The sequence below is a fragment of the Myodes glareolus genome, chromosome 4, assembly GCF_982192425.1.
Source record: "Myodes glareolus chromosome 4, mMyoGla1.1, whole genome shotgun sequence".
Classification (NCBI taxonomy): Eukaryota; Metazoa; Chordata; class Mammalia; order Rodentia; family Cricetidae; genus Myodes; species Myodes glareolus.
In genome coordinates, this window is record NC_142029.1 from 103278023 (window position 1) to 103298171 (window position 20149).

At 42.6% G+C, this 20149-nt stretch overlaps 1 protein-coding gene across 3 annotated transcripts in view; it reads right to left on the reverse strand.

The window, feature by feature from the left end:
- Positions 1–20149, reverse strand: part of Bbs9 (Bardet-Biedl syndrome 9) — a 405148-nt gene that overhangs the window by 85914 nt on the left and 299085 nt on the right. For all 3 annotated transcript variants that reach the window (XM_048446631.3, XM_048446632.3, XM_048446634.3), the window contains one exon: positions 687–869. In XM_048446631.3, coding sequence (XP_048302588.3) covers positions 687–869 — 183 coding nt within the window. The remainder of the gene's footprint in view (positions 1–686; positions 870–20149) is intronic.

The following is a 20149-nucleotide window of genomic DNA, read 5'->3' on the forward strand; positions in this document are numbered from 1 at the left end:
CGAAAAAAACCACCACAGAGAGCTGGGCTTGGATCACTGGTTTCCAAGGCGCCTATCATTCTCCGTAAAGGAAAGCACAGAGGCCATGCACAAGGCCCTGGTCCTGTGCACATCTATGAATCACACAAGTGAGGTGCTTTTGTTTAATGGATTCTGGTTAGAATCTAAGTTACGGGCTCACTTTTCCCATTTCACTTTGAAAGGGCTCTTCCAAGGCAAAGGGCTTTCTGAACGACTATAAAGAGCTCTGTGGACGTAAAGAACTATTCCTGTCACTTCCAGCAAAGCCATCCCAGTGCCACAACCTTTGAAGCGACACTAAAATTTAAGAACATCGAACAAATTAAAATGACTGAGCTGTTTTCTCTGGCAGCCTTGGAAGGATTAGCTAATCTGGAGGCTTTCCTGCGATCACTCAGGCTGTCAAATGACTACCTCTCTGCCTCTCAGAGATTGAGGAGCCCATAAAAGCAGACTGGGTATTACATAAAAATAGACTATATACCTATTTTTAAAACCGCTCAAGAAGGAAAAAAAAAGTGCCATCATATGACACTTTTATTATGGCTTAAAGAAAAGGAAAACAGCGTTTTTGTAAAAACACAAGCCTCTTTGATAGCCATGTGATATGTCCCCCAAACCAGAGCCTGTTCAATCATGCATCTGCGGGGCTTGTGGGTCCTTACCAGTTCCTGCGTGTCTTCCTGCAATGGCAGAAACGCTGCTTCTAGAATAGCAGTCTGGTCAGTGCTCAGCCTCTGCCACAGTCTGACCAGAAGGATCAGCAAATGGGTAGCGCTCCTCAGGCCAGCGGAGGACTGCAGCAGCCTGTCTTGGTTCTCCTCCACCGCATCTGCTAGAGCCATCACCTGAAGACAGGACCAACTTTGGTTAGCGCTGATTACACCGCCCCTAAGCCCTCAGCAAGTTGCATTTGGCACACTTCTGTTTCCTTTCGAACAACTTGATGAACTTTGCCTTCCACAGACACACTTAGGTTGGATAATAAAGAAGTCATCATTCATCCACTAGCTTCCTTCTTTGAGGAAATGTCTCAAGTAATTCTAAATCCATATGACCAGGGGTGGAAATACTCACAAAATCAGCTTTATAGGGACATTGTTCCATGTGAGCTTCCCTACCCACTGGTTTCCTTCACTATGTAGGGATAGGAGTACTTGAGAGTAAACCTATTCCAGTCTTTTATAATTACCTCTAAACACTGATCAATTAAAATAAAATAAAGTGACTATTTCTCTGTGTTTTAAATAATGTCATCACTTTTTTTTCAGAAAATAACTTCTTTTAAATTTGTCTTAATATATTAAAGACATTGAGATATCCAATATTTCTTTCACATATGTAAAAGTCAAACAAGGTTCAAACATCTGATCAGTTTGAAAACTGTCATTTTAACACAAATGTCAGACACCAACCCACAGGGCATTAAAAACAGCTCAGGGTGTGTTAGGTTTGCAATGCCAAATCTATTTAGGATAGAAATTGGCAGGACTGAATAGAATCTGCCTTAAAAACCTCTCTTGAATAATCTTGTGGAAAAAGGAACTAAAGTAACAATTGGGTGGAATATCCAAGTCTGCCCATTGGTGTTTGATTCTATTTTATTTTAATGTCTTGGTGAATTCTGTGCTCATTAAAAGTAATGAACTGACTGGCCCAGAGATTCACGGCGTCTATAGTCCCCAAGAACAGGAAGAGCCAACGCTGGAGTAATAAACTCCTTCTCAACATCCCGGCCAGCTTGAGGACTCAGATGAGATTCGGCAGTCTGGTGCAGACGATCCGTTCGGTGATATTTCATGGCTTATTGACACTGGCCCAAAGGGCTTGTTAAAACATCATCATTCAAACGAGTACAGTCTACAGCTGTGTGGTCTCTCAAATTCCATGCGGGGAGAGGGGCTCTCCAGGGACGGTCATCAGAGTGTCCGGGGGACACTGGAAACGAGATGGGAGTGATGGGAAGACAGCAGGAGCTTTGCCTGAACCCAGGAGCTTTGCCTGAACAGGCCGTGGGCACCAGGATTCTTCACCACGTGACCAACATCTTAGAGGAGTTACAGAAGCCGACTACAGTTCAGTCAGCTCTCCAGGGAGCCATGGTGTCTGAAGCAAGGCCAGCAACACATAAAATGAACCGCTTACTGTGTGCCCAGGACTGAGCTTTCCTCTGGCATTTTAAAGTAGACAAGAGCGGTTAGCCCACGGGAACTCATAATTGTTGAAAAGAAAGAGTACATACAGAACCAATTAGTGGGAAGAAGTATCACTATAATAATGTTCTAATTGTGCAGAAAAGAAAGTGTAAAAGAAGCTAGCAAGGGACTGATTACGATGAACCATAGTTAATATCCCTGGGGTCTATTTTACTCAAATGGGGTTGGAACTCATCCCTTCCCTATTACTTCAAGGAGTCCCCTAGAAGAGATGGGAGAGGCCACTTTGCTTAAATTGTAGCACCTGAAACTGTATGCACCCTTCCCAGGACCACAGCCAGCTCGGTCTCATTCTATCCTTACACTCCGTTCTGCTGAGAACGTTAACAGTAGGCCTCATTGTGGAGCAATGGTACTGCCAGAGATGTCCACCAGCCAAAGTTGACCTCATAGAGAGATCAAGGTCATGAACAGCTCCTGAGTACCAGGTATGTGCAGGAATTTGCAGAATGCACTCTAGGGGACACACTCTGCCCTCTGCACCAGAGGTAATGTTAATCGTTCTCCTGCCCACAACTGAGAAGGGAGACCTCCCAATACACAGGTGTCTTCAAAAGAGGGTACAATCCCAGCAAAGCAAAGGAGAACAGACTGCTTGAGGAAGCGCAGTGAGAAGGAGGAAAACGAAGAGGTTGTTCATGGGGAAAGCTCAGGTGGAGAACAGGCACTTAACTCCAAAGACATCAATAGAGCACTGCCAGGCATGACAAAAGCTTGAGGCACTCGCTCTTGGGACTTCAGGGTAGTGTGTTTGATGCGTGTTCCTAACTACCTGGGGAAAATACTAAGTGTAGCAGTGTGTCAGTTCGTGGCCCCACCCAACTTGCTAAACAACAGCTGTAGTGAAAGAAGGACCTAGAGAGACAGCAGCCCAAGCCACAGGCTCTTTCCAGAAGAAGGCCCAACTGCAGGAATCTGGGAGAAACGCTGTCTCTCGCGGGATATGCTTCTGTGCCATTGTTGAAAGAGACTGTTATCCCCAAACGGTCACAGAAACTGGAGAGAAATGGGAGAAACAATTTCTTACGTAAATTACCCCCAAGGAAAATCTTTCTGACCTACTGGCCAGCATGAAATACTAAACAGAGCTCCATGTTCTCAATTTAGTTTTGCATGTAACAGCCAAGTTTACTTTGTTCTCCATGAGAGCCAAATGAAGTAAGCAGAATTAGCATATTAAAGAGGGCTGGAAAAACTAACCCATCAAGATTCAGATCTGAATGACCAAGTTCCAAAAGATCTCCCAGATCAAGTGTTACTAAGAAGCAAGGCCAACCAGTTTCTAGGACTTAACATTTGAGGGAGAGCGATCTCCTTTTTCAGGGCTCACCACTGTCTGAGAAAGCTGTGTACCGAACTACAGAAGGGAGGGCTGTAGGAAACAGTAAATGCTAACAATTTCAAGCACAATGTGCTGATGGCCTTTGTTTTGCTTTTTCAAATTGATGGTTTCCAAATAAAATGGAGACCCCAAAGGACATCTCTGTCCAATGCCCATATCAGTTGATGCCAAAGTAATGAGGCAGAGGCCCAGGGAGCTGCAGGAAAACACTCAACTCATAAAGCGAGTGTGAAATTAATCCCAAATACTTCCAGCTGCCAAGACAGGCTCTAAAATTGGTTACAGGAAAGCAGCAGCAGCAACAACGGAGTAGATATGAATCATGCTATGTGAACACAGACATGTCCAATTTCTCCACCTAAGCTAGTCCAATCTGCCTCCAAATCTCACGTGTGGCACGCAGAATCCTACTGTGCTGCTGCTTGGATGGGAACTGCTGAGGCTGACTGCGGTCCAGGCACAGTCTGGATCAGACTGTGAACTCAGCGCCGTTAGCATCCATCACTCAGTTGTCTTGATGGCCCTCTGAGACAGAAATTACTGACAGTCCCCACCCCGTCCCATTTCCAATTCAATGATGAAGACAGGAAGGCTTAGTGCCATCTGTGCACACTGGCCAGGGCAATGAGCAAGCTCTCATTGCGTTTTCTGCCTTCCCAGTAAGTGCCTTGTGTTTGCATAGAAACACAAATGCCCACAGGTGACCCCATAAAATCTGTAGTGCCTCTTCCTTTGGAATATATAGGGTAAGCACTGCTTATATTTCATACCTGTCACAGACATCTGGGCTTTATATTTTACCATTGCTGGGGTTTTCAACATGAGACTAACTGAAAATGGCTGCTCTCTTCCCAAAGTGAGACACTTAGGTACTGTCCATAGTCACCAAGCTAACAGTGTGTAAGAATGTGGTGGTAATATACTGTCTTCTTCTCTTAGCAATGGGGATGCTGTTACATTCTGTATAGCTCAGAAACATGAAAGCTAGACAAAAGACTAATTTTCTAGGCTACCTTCTTTAGTGAAGCTATTCTTTTTTAAAAGATGATTCATCTATTTTTCTATAAACCTCAAGTTACAATGTTTTCAAAAGTCTAAACAAGCTGATGCTTGTAATAATTGTCAATAGTTTACTGAAGCCTTTCTAGGAACCAAACCCAGGCTGAACTCTTTGCAGGGTGGTGTGGGAGAATTGTCTGTATTCTGTCAATCATATTTTAATAAAACGCTGATTGGCCAGGCAGGCAGTATAGGCGGGAAAGCCAGACAGGAAGTAGGGGTGGAGAAAAGAGACTGGGAGTATTCTGGGAAGCAGGAAGCTCCCTCCGCAGTTCTGCCCAGACCACCAGAGAGGAAAGATGTAAGCTGCCCCACTGGAAAAGGTACTGAGCCATGTGGCTAATGTAGATAAGGATAATGGGGTAACATAAGTTATAAGAGCTAATAAGTAGCCTGACCTAATGGGCCAATCAGTTTATAATCTTATGGAGTCCTGTGTGTGATTTTCTTTGGGATATGCCGGCTGTGGGGTACCAGGCGGGACAGAAACCCCAACAAGCTGGCCCTCATGTTACAGCAGGGATTATCCCATTTAATTCTCAGAACAACCCTATGGGGTAGAGACTAACTATTAGCTGCATCTGAAGAATAAGGAAAGAGAGTTTGATAAGAAATTATGGCTCCAAGGCACAGAGTCCAAAGGTATTTCTCTCCCTTAATTTCTTTTATTCATAGAAGTTGGCAGTCAGAGACAGGTTTGAAGCTTCTTCTACCCAGATGCCTAAGACAGAAACTTGCATAATTAGAATGCTTATTCTGCTGACGGGTTAGTCTTGGTAAGTAAGGAGTCTTTGCCTAAGACAGGCATGATCATCTGTTCTGTTGCAGAAGCACAGGCTTTGTTAAAATTAATAAAAGGAAGTAGATTGTAGGGGATGGATTATACAGGTCCACATTCCTACATTGCCAGTCCATCAGAGAATTCCGAGTGACCTACAAGGCACAATTGCACCTGCCGTACAGAAGGTGGTCACTTAGCCTTTTGATAGTCATTCTAAGCAAATGATCAGGATATGCTAATGTCATTCTGCTCCTCCTGTTGTAATCTAGGAGGTCGCCTGGGGAAGAAGTGTTTTTCAGTCTATGTGACAAAATGGACATGGGCATGGACTTGACAACAAGCATGGCTATAAGACATGACCTAAGTCATTCCCCCACGACCTAGGAAACAGAATGCTAATGAATCTTCCCCTCAGTTTACATTTTGATATAAAAGCTGTTTGGATAATAAACATGGGTGATCATCAGGATTTTAATGAACCCTGAGACTCCCTCCTGATTAAAAAAAAGAAAAAAGAAAAAAAGGAAAAAAAAAAAGAGGGTTGCAGGAAGGATCAAAGGTAAACGGCATAGCCAGATTTCATAATCAAGCCAGAGACTTCACCATGAAACCCTGTCTGTGCTGACTGCCTACTGTCACACTGGCTTCTGTATCAGCAGGATGCACATCAAATTCTTTCTGGTGCCCCCATGGCAGCTCTCAGTTTTGCCAAACTTCAATATTCAACATGATTTTAGTTAGATCTTTTCCAGTAACAAATCAACGTGGGTGAACAAGTTAGTCAGGGGAGCTCCACAAGGCTCCTAAGAAAGGATAGAAAAGGCCATGCTGGAACACAGGGGGTCTGGGAACCGAGCAAACAGGCCTTCCCCTTCTAGCAGTGACATTAAGCATAAATTTAGTTCCCTTTTCTGGGCTCTAGTTGCATTACCTTTAAAATGTGGGAAACACGATCTCTAAGTATCCAACAGATTAAAGAGCTTTACATCCGTTTTAGGTGATCTACTCTTTGGAGCGTCCCATCCTACATATTCCCTTCAAACACGTGAGCCTTCCTGCTTAATGTTTGCAGACTTGGCATTTCTAAAGTGTGAAGTAACATGAAGAATCTAGCATGGTGCCTCATGCCTGTAATCCTAGAACCTGGGAGGATGAGGCAAAAGGATTTTAGTAAGTTTCCAAACTTAACCTGAACTATAGTGTAAGACCCTGTATAAACAAACAAACAAATAAATAACCAAACAAATAAATAAATAGTAGTGGCACTATTTTTCTGTGGCTATTTCATAGTATGGTAGTTTGAATGTAATTAGCCCCCATAAGCGCTCACAGGGAGTGGCACTATTAGGAGATGTGGTTTTGCTGTAGTGAGTCTGGCATGGTTGGAGGAAGTACATCATTGTGGGGAGTGGGGTTTGAGGCTCCTTATGAACAACATACCACCCAGAGTCTCAGTCCAATTCCTGTTGCCTGCAAGATGTAGGACTCTCAGCTACCTCTCTAGCACCACACTGTCCGCATGCTGCTATGCTCCCTGCCAGGATGATAATGGACTAAACCTCTGAAATTGTAAGCAAGCCCTAATTAAATGTTTTCCTTATAAAAGCTGCCACAGTTGTTGTGTCTTCACAGCAATAAAAACCCTAAGAGAGACACAAAGCATTATGAGACTTAAGTGAGAGAGAGAGACAAAAGCATTAACAATGATTGACAAGGATATGGAGAATTTAGCACCCTTTTACATTGCTGGCAGGAATGTAATATGGTAAATATGGGGAAATGTCTGGCAGTTTCTCAAAAAGATAAACAGCATTGGCACATGACCTACCCAGCAATTCCACTTCTAAAGTTACAAACAAAAGCAATGACAATATATGTGAACTCAAAACTTTGATGATAAAATGTGTTAAAGAGAGTCCTGTTACTATAATAATTACCCAAGACAATGAACATATAAAGAAGGAAGGTTTATTTTAGTCTACATTTTTGGAGGGTTCTGTCAGGATATGCTACTTGGTCCTATTGCTTTGAGCTTGTAGTAACCTATGAGGGCAGATGTTAAAGGAGGGTGTTAGTTGGTTCCCATCACCTTAGCCCTGAAATAATCACACAGAAACTGTATTATTTAAATCACTGCTTGGCCCCTTCGCTCTAGTGTCTTATTGTCTAACACTCATATATTAATTTAACCCATTTCTATTAATCTGTATATCACCACATGGCAGTGATTTACCGGCAAAGTTTTGGCATGTCTGACTCTGGCAGTGGCTCCATGGCTTCTCTCTGATTGCACCCTTCTTTCTCTCACCATTCAGCTTAGTTTTCCCTGCCTAGCTAAGTTCTGCCCTGCAAAAAAATAAATAAATAAAGGTCCAAAGCAGTTTCTTTATTCATTAATGGTAATCACAGCACACAGAGGAAAATCCCACATCAGGCAGAAGCACTCAGTCATATAAAACCATTCACTTCAGCAAGGAAGCCAAAAGATGAGGACGAACTGAGGTCCCATTACCCCCTTCAAGGGTGCACCCCTAATGAGCTGAAGATCCCTATCACTTCTCAGGGTTTCTACTACCTCTCAACGGCATCATGTTAGGGAACTGGCATCTAACACACCAGGGAATGCTCAGAGTGTAGCATGTATATTTATAACAGCCTTATTTACAGCAGCCAAAATGTAGAAAGAACTGACTACAACCTGATTAATGAATTAACAGAACCTGGTATAGCCATGTAAATAGAAGAGGATCCCACCATGAAAAGCAAAAGGTGTGCATACACCTTAAACCTGAGTAGCTGTAGAAAAAATGAAAAAAAAAAAGTGAAAGAAGCTTTCCCCAAAGACCATGTTCAGAACAGCCAAATTCAAGATGCAGACTGAAGGGGCCAGAGGGTGGGCAAGGTAGACTGGAAATGGCAGCTAATGAGTATGGGGCTTTGTTTAGAGAAGATGAGTTACTTTAAAATTAAACTGTGGTAATAGGGGTACATCCCTGTGAGTACAGCAAAAACTGTTAATTATAGGCATAAAGCAGAAGCACTCTATCTGTGTAAAATAGATAGCAGTCAAGACATTAAAATAAGTCAAACAGAAAGGTCAACTTTGAAAGCATAATTCACTGCCAGCAAATGAGAAGCCACCTGCACTTGGGCAGTTGTGACAGTTCAGTCATACTGTCAACTTGACTAGATTTAGAATCACCAAGAAGACCTCCAGGCGTGTCTAAGAGGGGACTTCAGAGAGTATTAGTTGTAGAGAGAAGCTTATGACATGTGCTGAGGATTCAACAGTTTAAAAGAGAAGAAAAAGCAATGAGTGATCTGAGTACCAGCATCCACCTCCCCATTTCCTGGTCCACCCATTATGAGAAAGCTACTGCCATGGAGCCAGCTGCCACCACACCTTTAAACCCAGAGCCAAAGCAAGGTGCTTCTTGTCAGCTATTTGGCCAAACAATGAGGAAAGTAGCAGGAGTAACATTTTCGTACACTAATGACTAATATCATATTGGGATGAAGGCTTTTATGACATTCAAAATCCCAGAATAATCATGTGGCTTTTGAGCCAATAAGGCGTATGTGTGAATACCAGCAAGCCTCTCACAAGCTGTACAGCCTTTATCTCCTTCAGATTAGGTTTCTCACCTACAAAACAATGCTCAGTAAAAACTAACTAACTCCCCTCCTGTTCACCTCTAGCTCACTGGGCTCGTGTGACAATTTCCAACAATCTACATTGTTTAGGTATAGCAGGTAAATTATTTTTCATCAGACAAATAATAACACTGAAAAAGGAGGGTTCATCTGTTGATATTTAGAACATACTACTACCCACCCTCCTGAAAGTGAGGGAACACCTGGCCATCACGCTCTCTCCTGTGCCCCACCCTTTGTGATCACTCAGCAGGACAGTCTTCATTCTGCTGCTAAATTTAATCAAGTTTCAAAGTAAAATGTCATTAGAGACTACATCGAATATACTACTAAAAGCTATAAAAGTCGGACATATTGAATCCCTTCTTTTACTTTGTTACACTTCTATTAAACCATGAAGACAGGGGCTAGAGAGATGGCTCGGATGTTAAGACCCTTGATGCTCCTGTGGAGGACCAGAGTTCAGTTCTCTGTTCCCCCATGAGGTGACTCACAACCATCTCTAACTCCAGCTCCAGGAATTCACCTGTTCTGCCACCGTGGGTACACACACATGAATGGCGTGCACACACACGCACACACAAGATACAGGCAGTTCTAATGACTGCCTACAAGAATTTACTTTTCAGAAGGCAGCCCACGGGTTAGATACATTTTCAGTATAGGAAACAGCAGGAACAGGGCAGATTTCCCTCTCATCAGTGTTATTTGTGATGGCATTCAGTCAACCCAGACTGACAAAAGCCTTGCAATAAGGAAGAAGCTTACCAGGGCTCAATTGTTACTTTAACTGTAAAGTTAATATTTGTATCCAAAAGAATTGTTCTGTCAGCAAAAAGAAAGTTAAATAAGATGTAAAAAGAAAGAGAAAGGACATGGATGTCAGAAATCCTAGAGGAGTGTGCTGGGAGTGTTTGTAAGCCTGCATGCATTCATTACATTTTACCTCCCGCACAGATCAAAGCCAACTCTGAGCATTTTATTATGAAAGCATAGCAATAATCTATTGTTAATATATATATATGGCCCTGGTTGTCCTGGAACTTGCCATGTAACTCAGACTACCATTGAATTCAGAAATCTGCCTGCCTCTGCCTTTCAAATGCTGGGACTCACCACCATACTGGGCAAGAATATAATTCTTAGCCATTTTGATGTTCTGCTAGTTTACATATAGAGGACAGGGATGGATTTCAGTCAGCAGCACCTGTAACAGAGAGGATCCTGGGCTCTCCTGTAACACGGAGCTTAAATTTCTAAACCACGTCTGGGATTAGGATACATTTTCCCCAGGACCATTTTGGGCAGCTAAGAACAGTAGAAATCAATGGACATGTCTCATTAAAGCTTGACTCATACATTCCAGATTCATAAAACGATAAGGAAACAACCTAACAGTCAGGAACAACAAGGCATGGCTGCTGGGACCCTCGAAACCATGAAAGTTCTTGCCAGGATAAGAGTTTTCCCTGACGCTAATCTACACTTGCCAAATGCCTTGAGAATTCACATAAAACGTGTTTTAGAAAACAAATTAATCCTGAGAAACTTTGTCATATAAGAAAAACTCTCCCCCTTTTCTCCCCCCCCCCCTTTAAATGCTCTGCCCAGAATCATATAAAATATAAGCAGTGTTGAGACAAAGATGTTGGCTGGGGCGTTCCAAATGTATACCACTGATACATAAAAATGTGAAATGAGACAGACAAAAATAATTTAAAAGTGACACAGAGAAACCCCTCTGCACAGCTTATTTGTTAAATAGACACGTAACTTAATCAGCCGAAAGGAAACTCACTCCAATGCCTGTCTCGTGTAAAACTAAGAACACAGCTGATTTCTCGTTTCTGACTATGAGTTTTACCTCCCCACCTCTGCCCCCACATCTGACCAAAGATTTACCTCTTCCTATAAAATGCTCTACCTATAGCCAAGGGAAACCCAAATTTAAAAAATAATAATGAATGGAGTCAGGTTGTAAAAAGACAAAAGAATGTTTTCTGGGCCATGGCTTGTCACTGAACAGATTGCTAGGAAAGCAGGAATCCACCGTTGGCAACGTCAGAGCTCATTTTACAAGCCCTGGAGAACGCCACAGTCATCTCTCTCCAATAACAACATCCATGGGGTCTGAACAGTTTCTAACTTTAGAATGTTTCGGGCAACAGCCTATAGATAGATGTGTCTGTGATTAGAAGCCACCCACACAGCATGGAGTGCCATTTTCCATGGAGGGGAACAATGGCGAGATGGGGAGCTAGCTGGCTGGGTGTCCCCAAGCATTCCCCTACCTAAGGCAGTGTTAAGACACGGTTCTAAATGTGATTGATTAGAGTATGTTAGTGACCCACTTATGATGGCAAAAAAAAGAGAACCCGAATTCCCTACAGTGCTGGTGACAATAGTGATCAAAGTTCCTGAAATGAAGTAACATTTACACACATATACACACACCCTCACATGTACATACACACATGCGCGCGCGCACACACACACAGGACACACACACACACACACACACACACAGGGAAACAAGCAAACAAAAATCTGTCAATTTTCCTCTCTATAAATCATCTTTTAGGATATCCAGATTTTCAAATTAGACAGTGGCATGTAGGCTGGACTCCCAGCAATACGGGGGCGGGGTGGGAAGATCAGAAGTTCCCAGCCAGCCAGAGTACATAACAATAGCCCGTAGACAGGGCCTGGTTCTCTTAACACTTGCGGGTTTTCTTTATGATTTTGCTTTCTAAGAAAAAGACATTTATGCGTTACTGTCTGGCAGTACATGTTTATGACCAGACTACACGGAACCAATCTACAAGGCGAAGCATGGAGTTACCTGGTCTCATGTGGTCTGACCGAGAGCAGTGCGCATTTCTACAGCCACAGCCTGTGGGGACTCTAAAGCGACTGTCCTTTCACTGGTTGTGCCCACCCACAGTCCTGGCACATGGAAGATGTCCTTGAGCAGCTGATGTACTAAAATACACAAAAACTCCTGATGACTCATTGAATGAGAGCATCCACAAAGATGACAACGTATCAGAGTACCACACAGCCTGCTCGGTGCAAGGGTGCTTTCAGGTGAGTAAGAACAAGGCCTGTCATCTAGAAAACTTTTATATGCTGTGTGATTTATTAGGCTGACCATAGTTTGTAAATAACCAGGATCAACATCCACACCTCCTACATGCAAAGCATTATCAATGATTGGTAAATTCTTCCAAGTCTTTACTGCTACCACTGCACGGCAGGTTAAGGGACCAGAAAAGTCTTTGTAGTGGGCTGTCTCGGCAGCTGCAGGAAGTACACACCATCTCAAACCCTACACACCAGAGCTCCTCCCACTACCTTTAACAACCAAAAATATGTTCAGATGTTGCCAATGGTCAATGTTCTTCTAAGAAAGCTGGGATCTGTAGGAGGGAGGCCACTTGTCTGTCCTGGCTGCCCAGTACCAAAATAATCACACAGAAACTACATTAATTAAAACACTGCTTGGCCCATTAGTTCTAGCTTCTTATTGGTTAACATATATCTTAATTTAATCCATTTCTAGTAATCTGTGTATAGCCACACAGCTGTGGCTTACCGGCTAAAGTTCCCTCTGGCTCCAGCGGGGCTCCATGGCTTCTCTCTGACTCTGCCTTCTTTTCCTCAGCATTCAGTTTAGTTTTCCCCACCTAGCTCTGTTCCCCTATAGCTCTGCTATGGGCCCAAGGAAGCTTTTTTATTCATTAACCAATAAAAGCAACACATAGACAGAAGGACTTCCCACACCAAGGATCCTAGAGTCCATGGACTTATACTCAGAACAGTTATGCTTTCTATGAGGAATAAACCCTAAAGCAGAAGACCATGAACACAGACATGCAGGCACCTGGTGTCTTATTCAACACTAGAGACTATGAACTATCAAAATGACTAACAGAAATAAGTTCTGTTTGATTGTACTACAAATTTTATAATTATAAATAATTATGGATGCTCAACAGGGTCTAGACAAATATATCCATACTCTCCTTTGCAAAATCAGGAAATATGAAGTCAGTAATCCACTTGTGGTATGGGGTCCAAATCCTGAGTTTAAATAATCCTAGGAATTATGCCTTTAAGGAAACTTCATGATGCTCATTATGATATGAGCATTACATACACAAATAATTTCAGAATTGCACACTGGGAAGAACAGGTGAGTGACCTACCTGCCAGCCGAATTCCCCATTCCCCAGATTCTGTTCCCTTAGGACCATTCCATAGACCTTTTGATCACACATCACACCTTATCATCCTTCCCAAGATCCGTCCTACCCCCCCCCCAACTCCAGGAGACCTCACCTGTTCAGGAGCTATGTCCTGCCTCCACCCTAGCAGACTCCCTTGACTTGGGTGCAGGTCACACCAGTGAAAGACAGAGGTGACAAGGACGACAGCAACTGACAGGCTAACGTGGACAGCCTCAGCCCTAATAATTTTTAAAGGGTCCCAAAGATAGTTTGGGTTTTGCTGTGAATTTTCTATCATATAGCTTCTTCATTAAACGCACAACATAAAAAATAGAAAAATAAAAGAGGGCAAGAACAAGGAAATGGATTGATTTTTCCCCTCAGCAAAGAAAAAAACTACAAACACAAGCAAGCAAACAGTACAGATAAAAACAGGATCTTTTCTGAAAATGCCCAAACGTGGATCAGACTAGAAGAGATGCTCCTTTAAGAATCATTTTCTTCTTCTCTTTACACAGTTTAAATGGGCCACAGGTAGGTTAGAACACCTAAAAGAGATGTGAAGTTTAAGCTAGTTTTTCAAACAATTTACTTTTTACCTAACTTAACCCATGAGGCTGGTTGAATTAATATCCTCATAGTATCTATTTATAAGAATTCTGAATCCATTTCAGAACAGCAAAGCTAATGATAACGTTTACCATTGTGAATAGCTAACTCACATGACTTTTTGTTTGTTTCTTTTGTGTTGTTTTTTTCGAGATAAGGTTTCTCTGCAATTTTGGAGCCTGTCCTGGAACTAGCTCTTGTAGACCAGGCTAGCCTTGAACTCACAGAGATCCACGTGCCTCTGCCTCCCAAATTCTGGGATTAAAGGTGTGCGCTACCACCAGCGCCTGGATGGCCATTTTTTAATTATTGGTATTAATTACCAAAACTTGGATGAACAGTTGAAAGCATTTCTGCATGAGGGGCACTAGTTAGTCACACAGTTCTAAAGCTGGGAAGAGAATGCCATCACGGTGAAGAGGCGTCCATGTCCAGTGAGAAAATCAGAGTTCCCAAAACCTCCTCCTTTCAGGTCTCTAGCTTCCTTCTGCAGCCACCATTTTAACTCCCCCAAGAATAATTTTAAGTACGGGCTCTGATAATCTTCAGACTTGATGCTAGAACAGACTACACGGGTGACACACGTCAGACATCCTTTCCTCGGGAGCCTGGAACAGCCAGCCAAGCTCAGGGTTCCTAAATTGTTTTCCTGTCTTCAGCCATTGCCTGAGCAGAGAACAGAAGTTCTGGGTCATCGAGAGAGAGAGAGAAAGAGAGAGAGAGAGAGAGAGAGAGAGAGAGAGAGAGAGAGAGAGAGAGAGAGAAACCAGTGTGGTAGATCACATGTTAATCCCAGCATTTGAGAGTCTTCATCAGGAAGATCAGAGAGCGTAAGGTCAGACTGGAATACATTCTGAGTTCCAGGCCAACCTGACCTACATTGTGAGATCCTGTTTAAAAATCCCAAAAGAAAACAAGAGAGAAAAATTTTCTACCAGTGACTACTCGTCTCCTGCTTTAATTAAACTTTCCTAAGAAAATATTACTAGTAATTTCCACAATGACATTTTCCATAAAACATGAAACCAATGGTTTTTCAAAGGCTGTCATTAGAGTTTTCACTTATATGTGGATATCAGCTATTGGGTCAATGATAAGCAAATTACAATATGTAGAACCACAGAGATTAAATATGGAATAAGGGATTGGGGAGGGGGAGATAGATCTCCTTAGGAAAGGGAAATAGAATAGATAGTTATAGATGGATGCAGGATGGAGCTACAACAGGAATATCAAATGGTGTGGGGAAGAAAAGGTGAGGAAAAGAGAGAATATGGAGAGAGACGTGGCCAAAATTAAAGGAGCATTTGATGGGCAATATGGAAACCTAATCCGATAGAAGCTTTCGTGTGTGTGTGTGTGTGTGTGTGTGTGTGTGTGTGTGTACACACATACACTAGTGATCTAAATGAAATCACCAAATAAAATAATGGAGTGGGGGGAGGATAGAACCCCAACTGGAAATCACTTGTCAACAAATGAAATTTCCAGTACCAGGATTGGGTTACATCTAATTAAGTTGTTAGCTAAATGGATCTCATGGGAACCTCCAAACAAACAAAGTTGCCAAGACTTTAGGTTGCTCTCCACAAACTCACAGGAAGGTCGTATCGCTGAAGACAATACCTACCCAACTCATTGAACATGGAGAAGTTAAACTGGGGCCTACATAGAGCTTTCCCGCCTACCCACTATCTATGGCTCCGGAAGGCACTCTGCATGCTACCAAAGGACAAATATAAACACAAACATCTCTGATCTACAGTGGTGTCCTACATGCAAGATCTGTTAGTGCAGTGGCGGCACAGAGCTTGTGGGAGTAACCAGCCAATGTCTGATTTAACTTAAGGCCCACTCCGTAAGATGGAACCCACACCCAACACTGCTTGGGTAACCAAGAGCCTGAGACCAGCTTGTCAAAGAACCTAGTGTAAAACCAAATACTACTGGTCTGAAATCAAACAAACAAAAAACCCATGCAGCAAGAAAATGACTCCTAATGACACTCTGCTATATTCATTGACCAGTGCCTTGCTCAGCCTTCATCAGGGGTTTCATCTTGCAGCAGATGGGAACAGACAAGAGACCCACGCTGGACAATGTGCAGAGAGTGAGAGACCTACCGAACACACAGTCCTAAATAAGATGTCTCCATCCAATCTGTCCCCTCGGGAACCCTTCAGAAGAGAAGGCGGAAAGAGTGTAAGAGCCAGAGGAGAAAGAGGATACCAAGGAATGAAGGCCTCCTAAATCAACGAGTTGAGAGTACATTTGAACTCACAGAGATTAAGGCAGCAGGCACAGGGCCTGCACAGGTCTGCACTAGATCAGATTCTAGAGATGAAAAGAAAATGGATGCATGCCCCCATCCCCAACCCAGAAGTTATCTCCAACTGATAAGCACATGAAAATGAAAACTTAGTTTTCTCCAAGAGAGAAACAAATGGCATGCAACAGTAGGCTGCATGCCCAGGGGTCGTCAACAGAAAATGAAGCGATGGTATCTTTGGAGGCTCCTATCTCATAATGTGCTGTCAGGGTTTGCTTGCTGTTTTACATTTTACCTTAATTCCATTTATTTATTTGTTTGTTTGTTTATTTATTTATTTATATTTTTCTCCTTTTTACCTTGCAGGTTCTTTGCATATATATTATGACTTTCCAGTTTACTGTTTTATGGGATTCCTAAGTGTACAAACAAGTGGATTTCTGCATCTTTATCTGTTTTGTACACCTTTTCTTTGGTCGTTTTCTTTCTGTTTGCTTGTTTTGTCCTATTCTGATGTGTTTGGTTTTGTTTATCTTATTGTATTTCATTATTATCCCTTAGGAGTCTGTTTGTTTTCTACTGAAAGACAGAAAATGGGCGGGCCCTAATCAGAGGGGAGGTGGAGAAGACCTGGAAGGAGTAAAGGGAGGAGAACTATAAACAGGATATATTATGTGAGAAAAATAATTCTATTTTTGCCAGGAATCGGTGGCATATGTCTTAATCCCAGCATTCGGCAGACACAGGCAGATCTCTGTGAGTTTGAGGCCAGCTGGTCTACAGAGCTAGTTACAGGACAGGCTCCAAAGCTACAGAGAAACCCTGTCTTGAAAAACAAAAACAAACAAACAAAAATCTATTTTCAATAACAGGAAAAAAAAGAAATTCCACTAGGTTATTTTGATTTTTAAGGTTTACCCTGAATGCTATCTGCTATCAAAGATACATGTCTGCTCTCAGTCACTCCCAATATGCTCCTAAAAGCAAATGCCACCCTCTAATGTGAAAACCACTATCCTGGTATTTGGATGAGTCCTTTTTCTCTAGAGAAAATTATGATTAATGAGACCAACAGAGATGAATTTTGCAACCACTGGCTATTTAAAATACCACACAGTACTTACTTCTATCTCTATTTCCTAGGTTACATGTTGTTGTATTTTAAATACTAGGATAATGTCCTTATCTACAATGAATAATACTGAAAACAGTCGATACACTCAACTGAATTCAACTGACTGAATTTAAGAAGACCTTCAAAATCAATAAATCTAAACCCTTTGCTGTTTTAAGTACAACAAAATTTTTTCTACAATTCAAGAAGGCTTACTGGCTTACCTAAAATCGTACAGCTCAGTATTAAATCCAGGGTAATCCTCCATGGCCACAGCTTCAGAGATTTTTACATGTGATAGCTCATTAAGTGTTCAAACCTTTATGAATAAGTAGCAAAAGCATTTAAAGCTCCCTTTTATGAGGAAGGGATGTAAAACGCCGAGGACCAAAAGCAAATATCAAACTAAAACTTCAGGCCAAAGCTTTTGCTTCTGTGGTGCCAAGGATGAAGACATGCCTTACATACAGAGCACAGACTAGGAAGGCAAGAAAGAGTGCCATCTCCAGTGTGCACACGGAGATGGGGGAGCAGAAGAAAAGGCAAGCACACATGCAGCACAGAGGGACTGAGATGAAGGTGCTGGGTCAGGGTGGGAACGGAAGGGCACTCCACAAAATGGAGGCCTGGTCTCATTTGGGCTGATATTCCATTTCTCTAAACCATAATTATCTTCACTATTACAGAGTGAACTTTGTACGATGTCACAAAATGACGTAATACTGCAGGGCTTATTCACTCTAAAAGACAGCTCTCAGCAGGACTCAGTAGGACCAGAAAACGAGTGTTAGATGTAAGCAAATCACATTTCTTTACAGCCTCTTCTCAGAAAGGAGAGACTCTGGCTGCCGGGGCACCCTCCCAGCACCTCTCTCTTGGGCTCGCCTGACCCACACATCTATGAGGAGGCCATGGACAGCCTCAAATATTATGAATTTGAGAAGCAGCAACTTTCTTCTTATGTAGTCTCCAACTAACGCTGAAAAGCAAATGCAACCTGTGTGATTTACACCAAGGGAAAAAAAAATTCTACCTGGACAACTCTGGCAGGAATTCCTGAGCATCACGGTTAGATTGTGTCCCTTACTTTCAAAGACAGAGGTTGTTCTGGTTACTCTCCCACCACCATGCCGCCATCTAAAAGAATGTTTAAAAGATTCATTTCCAACGTTAGGAAATCAGGCTTCGACCCACCATTGTGTGGTCTCAAGAATTGCACCCAACGACTCATGAGTCATCGGGTCCTGGACTTAATTGGTGAATGCATTCGTCATTTTTCCTCTTTGACGGAGGTGACTGGCTAGCCACACCACAGAAAAGAGCTGGCAAATGGGCAATGCCGGACCAGCGAGCCAGTGGCCTCCTTAAGGCTCACACCTAATCAGCTATTTAATTTGGGAACTGAATGAATAGACAGTTTAACTGTATCTCCACGCTCTTGGCACACATTGCACAATGTCTACCATATAAAGACCCAGGAAAAATTCCTTCTTGAACCTTTAGCATTAGGAAAGGTCATCCTGTGGTAGTGCTGAAAACCAAATAGCACTACCACACGTCATGAAGGCAAACACAAGAAATGACCAGGAGAAACATCATATACCTGTTCATTTCAAACAATAACTGTGGCTACAACATTGAACTAATTAGAAAAAGTCACATCTGTGCCCTATGTCTATTATATATGAAGTATCACGCAGTTTTCTCTGATTTTTCTCTTATTTTCCTTGGTGTAAACCATGCAGGCTGAATCTGCTTGAAAAAATCCTATTCTTTGTTTTGTAAATTTTTCTGGATATTATGGGACTGACTTTACTGACTGATAAAACAAGTTCTGGCTAGATTGAAATGGCTCTTGCCAGGGCCGTAGTTTAGCAGCATTACTACATATTTAGGACGCAACTCCATAAGTTATATTTCTAACTGTTCCATGTCATCGCAATGATAATGACAGTTACTCAGATTAACTATCTTCTTGATACTTTGCCTCAAGGAGAAGGTTCCTGTCCTCAAAAATTAAAGTGTTAAGATTGAACCGATGCCTCCTGAACAAAGGCAAGTGTCACATGCTGCTGCATCCAGGGGGAAACCTTGAGCGATGTCTTCTAACCAGCCCTGAGAGGACTAAGCAGCGAAGGACGCAGCTGCAGAAAAAGCCTCGCTGAAGCTGGACGAACAAGTTATCTCTATGGAGGATCATGGTGACGGCAGGATGGGGAAAATGCCAGTAGGGGCACTGGAGCAGGACTAACGATGTGTTTCTAGACAATGAAGATGGCTATGTCAAACAAGCTGAAGACAGACAGAAAGGTGTGGAAAGTTTACATATGGCAAGACCCGATGAAGAATACAAGATTTAGAGTTTAATGAATCCAAGCTCCAAAAAAAGACTCCCTGGCCCCTTTCCATCTTGATGTCCTGCCCCTTTCCAGCTTGAACTGGGTCTATATGGAGGGTGACTGCTTCTCTTCATTGCACACATTAGTCAGTGTTCTCAGTGTGACAGGGAGGAAAGATGGGGTCCAGGCGCATGGTTTTAGGGCACAGGTCCTAGTGTCCTAGCTCCATGTGCTGGGATAGAGGGTCAGGGTGAGAATGTGGAACCTAAGGGGCTCTGAACCTAATGGCGGACAGGAAACAGAGAAAGAAGGAGACTGGGAACCAGTCATTACCTTCAAAGGTACACTCCCAGCCATCTATTTATTTTAGCAAAGCCCCACTGTCCTAAATTCCCATCATCTCTCAAAATAGCCCCACCAGCTAGTGACCAAGCGATTAACACATGGACCTGTTTGAGACATTTCACATTCAAACCACAGAATAGCTTATAAGAATTTTCCATTTGGGTCAGTTGG